Source organism: Solanum dulcamara, chromosome 3 (genome assembly GCF_947179165.1).
Source record: "Solanum dulcamara chromosome 3, daSolDulc1.2, whole genome shotgun sequence".
Taxonomy (NCBI): domain Eukaryota; kingdom Viridiplantae; phylum Streptophyta; class Magnoliopsida; order Solanales; family Solanaceae; genus Solanum; species Solanum dulcamara.
This window is the reverse complement of record NC_077239.1, coordinates 40,660,635-40,668,381: the sequence shown is the minus strand read 5'-3', so window position 1 is coordinate 40,668,381 and position 7,747 is coordinate 40,660,635. Positions and strand designations below refer to the sequence as shown.

General features: G+C 38.9%; 1 protein-coding gene and 1 long non-coding RNA gene across 2 annotated transcripts; both read left to right on the top strand.

Annotated features, from left to right (window-relative positions):
- Positions 1-610: 610 nt before the first annotated feature.
- On the top strand, positions 611-2,386 carry LOC129881626 (uncharacterized). The gene is made up of 3 exons (XR_008765646.1): positions 611-729; positions 820-915; positions 1,534-2,386. It is a non-coding gene; the product is annotated as an uncharacterized LOC129881626 (long non-coding RNA).
- A 4,306-nt stretch (positions 2,387-6,692) lies between these two features.
- On the top strand, positions 6,693-7,094 carry LOC129883550 (uncharacterized mitochondrial protein AtMg00860-like). The gene has a single exon (XM_055958186.1). The coding sequence runs from the start codon at positions 6,693-6,695 to the stop codon at positions 7,092-7,094; it is 402 nt and encodes a 133-aa protein (XP_055814161.1).
- Positions 7,095-7,747: the final 653 nt, after the last annotated feature.

Genomic DNA, 7,747 nt, shown 5'->3' with positions numbered 1-7,747 from the left:
CCCGTATTTTGCACATTAGGATATTTTTGAGATAATGGTAACAAGTCAAGGACAAGGCTATGTTTGATCTTGTTGGATACAAAATTCTTATGACAAAATTGGAATTTCAACTTGGAAATATTAGAAAAAGTAAGGGGCAAAAATTGGAATTTCTCATGGAGGATGTTATATCCCGTTTTTTATACGGCTGGATGTTTTAAGGTAGCCGTGGTAAAGCTAAGGGAATGAACATCTTCCAAAATTTATTTAATATACAAGTTGGATATGAATATTATTTATGATCATTAATAGTATGGAAATATTGGAAAAGGCAAAGGGCAAAAAGGAAAATTCGCAAAGTGGCCTATGGTAATATTGTGGAAGGCTAGGGGTAAAATGGGAATTTCATAAAGTCTTCAAGAAGACTCATGTGGGCCCCACATGACACATGTCAGCCCATGATTGGAGAAGAGGGGTGTGTTGGACCAATGAAACCTTGACATGTGTCACCACATAGATCTTGACATTTGTCACCACTTAGGGCTTGACACGTGTCACCACTTAGGGGATGACATGTGTCACCCCTAAAGTTGTATATATATATATGAGTCTTATGACTCATTAATTTCCATAATCATCTAGACATTTCAAGAGAAACAAAACGAAATAGCAAGAGGAAGAAAGAAGAGAAGAGAAGAGAAACTTAGGCTAGAAACAAGGAAAGAGCTACGATTTTGGGAGGAGAAAAAGGTAAGTTCTTCGATTCCGTTTAATGAATTAATTATCTAGGGTATATCATGATGTTATGAAGATGTTAGTAATGAAATTTTATGGTTTTAGGCAGCCCAAAACGTTACCAAACAGTCCCTAAGTTTCAGCTGCGCTAAAGGGAATTCCGAGGCAAGTTTTGGCGAGTTTTGGTGAATTTCGGGAAAGGTAACGTTTTCTGTTTTGAACTGGACTTTATGATGATGTTATGAAGTATATTACATGTCTTAAAATATGCTGGAAGTGGAAAAAAATGTATAAGGATGTTTGACGTTGGAAACAAACTAAATGGAAGTCGTAGTAGTTAAATCGAAGTCGCGTAGTGTGTTGTTGTTGTGGTGCTGCAGTTTGGTGGTGGTTTAATTGCGTGTTGCAGGGCTGTAAAGTACTCAAAAATGGATGTGGTTGCTGCTGGTTGCATCCACACAACCCTCCGTTTGGTATGATTACATATTTTACGAAATAAAGGTTAAAAACTCTATTTTGGTACCGTAGTTTGGAATGAGTTGTATAGAGCTTGTATTGTGTAAAGTTGAAGTGATTTAATTGTATACATGCTGCTGTTTGTTGTTGTTGGTATGGTTGTTGACATGGTGGCCGAGTTGAAAACTCGGGGATGTTCAAGTTACAGGGGAGATGCTGCCCGATTTTTGGTAGATTCGGAGCTAGTAATAAACTAGTCGAGAGACATAGATAAGGAAATGATTCCTATGGTTACTTGGGTGTAGAGTTGGAAATTGGAAAGTGAAAGTTTATTAACCTTAGTATTAATTTCATGTTAAATAGGTTCAAGAGACGACGAGGCGAGCATAGTTAAGAGTAATCCGTAAGAGGTATGTAAAGCGAACCTTTCTTTCTTTTGGCATGTTTTTGACATAAGTATGTAAAGCATATTCATTCGATTTTCATGTTTTGACATAAGTATGTAAAGCTAATATTTGTTTTGGTATGGTATTTATGAAACAAAAATATGACTTTTATATAATTTCAAAGAGGTTCCTATTCCTAGAGCCATTAGGATGGACAATCCCTTGATTTCCAAAAGGTATTTTATTATGCTTCGATACGTCTATATGATTCCAGAAGATTTATTCTGATATAATCCAGGATAACTTTCGAAAGGTACTTGACATGAGTCTCGTCTCGATTTTTAAATGATAGCTCATTCTGATTATTCCATTGAGTCTCAAATATGATTTAATTTGCATTAGTTTCTCACTACTCCACTCGTGGATGCCCCAATGCTTCCTTCACCGAGCCCGGGCCGTGTTTTGTTTTCGTGCGTATTTCTCTGCATTATTCGCCGTGTCCCGACGTGAGGGGGCAGGTATGACATGTACATGGGGTGGTAAATATTATGCCACGGAGTTATGCTGTGCCATGTACATATATGTTTGTGATATGATATGATATGATATGATTTGATATGGCCATCTGATATGATATGATTTGTTACGGAGATATTCCCTACTCTGGTGTTATGCTGTGCCGTGGCGCCGATGATGGGAGGGCGACCACACTTTGTTCACCGAGTCCCATAATGGGGCCGGATATGGCATATGTTTTTCTGCATACATTATCTGAGGTTTTGATCAGCATTTGATATTTCTGGATATTTTGCTCATTTTTGCACATTCTGCTCTGGTAATGACTTTACTGAATTCAGTCCATGCTTTACATACTCGGTACATTTTCCGTACTGACCCCCTTTCTTCGGGGGCTGCGTTACATGCCCGCAGGTACAGACGATTGGTTTGCTGATCCGCTCGCTTAGGACATCCACCATGTTGGTCGACAGTACTCCTTTGTTCGGAGTCCTATTTTGGTACTGGCACTTTTTGTTGTATATATATATATACGTTGTTCAGGGTACAACGGGGCCCTGTCCCGTCATATGACTATGATATCAGTCTGTAGAGGTCTGTAGACATGAGATGTGGGTTTTGTATATATGTTTTGGGTTTTGTGTGTTTCGTTATGGCCTATCGGCCCTCGTGCGTTATATCTATTTTGTGATCTATTTAGAGATCCCTTCTAATCATTACCTATGTTTATTTGATTAATGTACTAAGTGGGGATAAGGGTACGTATGGGTGCCTAACTCGGGCACCAGTCATGGCCTACGGAGTTGGGTCGTGACAGAAGTGGTATCAGAGCGGTCCTTCCTCGGAATGTCTACAGACCGTGTCTAGTAGAGTCTTGTTTATCGGTGTGTTGCGCGCCACATCTATAAACAGGAGGCTATAGGGCATTTAGGATGTTACCTTTCTTTCATATCTAAGATCATGCGATAGAGCCCATCCATAGGACATGAAATTCCTTTTTTCTAACATTTGATTTCAGCTAAGGAACGATATCGATAGAGGAATGCTATGGAGGATATTGGGAGCTACATAGTATACGGGTAAGTAAAGCTATGAAAGCGATATGTTGAGTAAGGTGTTGAGCTTGAAATGTAAAGTTGAAAATTCAAAGGAAAGTAGATAGGAAAGTGCAATAAATGCAGTGTAAGGTAGACACATGAGGTAAGTCCATTATTTTCATACGGTTATTGATATTGAAAGCTCTATGTGACTGTGATATAAGGTGATATAAAAAAAATGTATATGTTGGCCCTGTGAGGCCTTGCTACTATCTTCTGCGTGCAGGTTTTGAGATAGTACAAAATACAGAGGAAACTATTCCCAATTATTTTTTTGAGAATGGAACAAAAGCAAGGAAGAGACTGAGACATACGTTTAGAAGATGTCTTGGAAGTTGATACCGATAAGGTAAAATTTATAACATTGGACTAAAATTGAAAGAGGTTCCCTCTATGTTTTCGGTAAAAGGAGTACCATTTTTACTTGGAGAGTCATAATTCGAAAGAGAATTTTGGTTGGAAGGAAAAGTGTCCAGCGATTGAGTTTCATTCTTGCTGGAAAGTACAAAACCCTCAGCTGTTATTTGAGGACTAGGAAAAAATTGTTCACGACTCAAGACCATGTGAGTCAAGTACTAGGAAGTACTCTGATGCTTAGTGGATATTAGTTCCTCTCTGGTGGAGGTTGGGAAAATGTTGTATGGGGACATCTTAACAGTTCCTAGTCGACTAATTGGAGGTGTAACCTGTGAATGGAAAAACATAAATTTGTAGGCGATTCAAGGTCACGTGTTTCATGTGGTGGAAAAATGCTGGGGTGATTCATTAGGGCCTGCGATACGGAGGGATGATTTAGACAAAGGTTGAATACGTTTACCTCACCAACTGGAATTAACCTGTAGCAAGAATTATGAGGAAGGTGAAGAAGTGTTATACTATGGGGTGGAATACGAGAAGGGTATATTGTGAATATGCGAGCATCACTATGGAAATAAGTAAAGCTTAGTAAGGAAGCAACTACAAGATATGGTCGTGAGTAAGATTAGGAGTTAGTATCGGGTACACGATAAGGATGAAAGCTCATGAGGCAGAAAAGGGTATTATGTATATGTACCTCCATGTTGAAAAATAGTGGGATACCTAGAGGAGAAAGAACAGAAATTACAAAACAACCGAGGCATTATGAAATTATTAAAGGAACAAGTAGTATCCATTGGGAAAAACTGTGATAACAAAATGTGAAACATGTGTCATCAGAGTATAATTGCCCCGAATGGAAAATCGGACACGGCCATAAGCACTAGTGACGTACTGATTGGGATGAATTGAATGTAGCTTCGACTAAACTACTACATTAGTTATATGACTCGAGTACAAGTACTTGGACTAGATTGTGTAATATTCATCGAGAATACTAAGCAACCCATGGTTGTACTAAGGTTTCTTATAGAGGCAACCTAAAGTATAGATGTTCTAATAGAAGGTGTAGACATGGTGCGGTATGTTAAATATGTTAAAACAGAATCATTTGCGCATGAATAGTTGAAAATGAACAGAGGATGACATGGGTACACCCTAAAGGGGGGAAGTGGACAAGAGAAATACAAGCGTAAGAGAAAATCAACTGATGCTATTATATGTATATGGGAACGCTTACACTCCAAATGAGATCCTATAACAGATGGATGGATCTCGAGGCTAATAATAAATAGATATATGCTGCGGTATCTGAGACCGTGTGAAGAATCATTGGTAGAGACCTTGATGGATGGTGCGATCACTACCCTCGGGAATCTGGTAGTCCAGGACAAAAGATAGTCACGCACGAAAGCAAAAAGTAAAGATTGAGGATCAAAAAGGGTAAAACAGTAATTGTAAAAGATGGATGTGTTACGAAAGCGTCTCAGAATCTGTAAGATCTCGACTCACTCCCAATAATGTAATAAAGGTAAAACGAGGAAATAGACGCGATTATATCAACATTAACGTACCCAATTCCATCAAAGTTATGAGGTTAAGAGTGCTCAGGTGGGAGCAATTTTAGGATGGGTGACCTCCCTGGGAAGTATGGAAGAATTTTATATAATTAGACGTAAGAGACAAATGAGAAGTTAGAGTAACCTAAGGGAAAAATTAGAGTTTATGGAATGGCTGGAAACTGTAAGAGGCCACGTAAGACGATGTAGACTAGGCTGGTGAAGAGACAGAAAGTACATCACAACTCTAGAACAACGATATGCTTGAACAACGTTTGGAGCTATTTTGTAGTCTAGTTGATTGTGAATATATCCATATAGATATGAATGTGTAGAATGTCCGACGTACGATTGTGTCGGTGGACATGTGAGTTCCAGCAACTGGTGTCACGGTAAGGGAGGCATTAATCATGCAAGGGTACCAAAGATCGAGCGACAATAAGAATAAAAGGTACAACTGTTGCAACGTACTCTTCTATTATTTGACTGTAGGTTAAATTGGAGATTTTAGTATAGCGATATTTGGGAAATAAAGAGGGTAAGTAGATAGAAAACAAAGAGGTCAAAGTATTAGAAGGAGGTGAAAAGTAAGGAAACCCCGGTAAGTGAAACTCCCGAGAGAAATCACAGGCAAAGCGCGAGACCATATTATATTATGCCAAAGAGGGATCACAATATTCTCAAGTACCAAAAAAGGAAACCCATAACGGGGAATGAGGACTCATGTAAGACCTAGTAGTTCGAGTATATTTTCAATTCTCAGGAGAACCAGTGATGGAATGGGCAGTTAATACAACATCACAGAGAGGGAAGTTTATTTCCTACCTTAAGGCGAGAAAAATGATCAGAAAAGGTTGTGTTTATCACCTGGTTCGCATACAGTATTTGGAAGCGGAAGCGCCAACCCTTCAGTCAGTTCCCGTAGTTAATGAATTCTCATATAAATTTCCAGACGAGCTTCCAGTCCTTCCTCCCGAACGGGAGATAGACTTTACCGTAGATGTGCTGCTAGATACCCATATGATATATATTCCTCCATACAGAATGGCATCTGCAGAATTAAAAGAGATGAAGGAGCAGTTAAAAGACTTACCGGAAAAAGGCCTCATCAGACTCAGTACTGTACCTTGGGGAGCCCGATATTATTTGTGTAAAAGAAAGATGGGTCGCTGCAGATGTGTATTGATTACAGGCAGCTGAATAAGGTAACCATTAAGAATAAACACCCCCTTCCCAGGATTGATGATTTATTTGATCAGTTGGAGGGTGCTAAGTGGTTTTCAAAAATAGACTTGCGATCGGGTTATCATCAGGTGCAGGTAAGAGAATCAGATAAACCAAAGACAATATTCTAGACCCAATATAGCCATTACGAGTTCAGAGTGATGTCTTTTGGCCTGACAAATGCTCCAGCGGTATTCATAGACCTGATAAATCGGGTATTTAGACCATTCTTGGATATGTTCAGGATTATATTTAGTGATGATATTCTGATTTATTCTCGGTCAGAAGCAGAGCATGCAAATCATCTGAGAGCGGTACTTGTAGTACTCTGACACTAGAAACTGTATGCTAAATTTTCCAAATATGAATTTTGGTTGACTTCTATGGCACTTCTGGGATATATTGTTGGGGCTGATGGTATTCGGGTAGATACACTGAAGATCGAGGCCGTAAAGAAATGTCCTAGGCTGACGACACCTACAGAGGTACGCAACTTCTTGGGATTAACAGGTTATTACAGAAGATTTGTAGAGAAATTTGCTTCAATTTCTGCACCACTGACAAGATTAACTCAGAAAGAAGCCAAATTCAATTGGACTCATGCCTGTGAACGAACCTTTAAGTTATTGAAAGAGAATTTGACTACAACTCCAGTTGTAACTCTTCCAGAGGTACCATATGGGTATGTTATTTATTGTGATACTTCGGGTGTGGGAATAGGGTATGTCTTGATGCAGTACAGCCAAGTTATAGCGTACGCTTCCCGACAGCTTAAAAAAATATGAAAGAAGGGATAGGTAATGGGCATACTTAAAAGGACAACAATAAGAGGAACCCTCCTGAAGTATGAAGACACCGTATGAGGTTAGTTCAACATTCGAGGACGAATGTTCAAAAGGGGGGAAGAATGTTATAACCCGTATTTTGCACATTAGGATATTTTTGAGATAATGGTAACAAGTCAAGGACAAGGCTATGTTTGATCTTGTTGGATACAAAATTCTTATGACAAAATTGGAATTTCAACTTGGAAATATTAGAAAAAGTAAGGGGCAAAAATTGGAATTTCTCATGGAGGATGTTATATCCCGTTTTTTATACGGTTGGATGTTTTAAGGTAGCCGTGGTAAAGCTAAGGGAATGAACATCTTCCAAAATTTATTTAATATACAAGTTGGATATGAATATTATTTATGATCATTAATAGTGTGGAAATATTGGAAAAGGCAAAGGGCAAAAAGGAAAATTCGCAAAGTGGCCTATGGTAATATTGTGGAAGGCTAGGGGTAAAATGGGAATTTCATAAAGTCTTCAAGAAGACTCATGTGGGCCCCACATGACACATGTCAGCCCATGATTGGAGAAGAGGGGTGTGTTGGACCAATGAAACCTTGACATGTGTCACCACTTAGATCTTGACATTTGTCACCACTTAGGG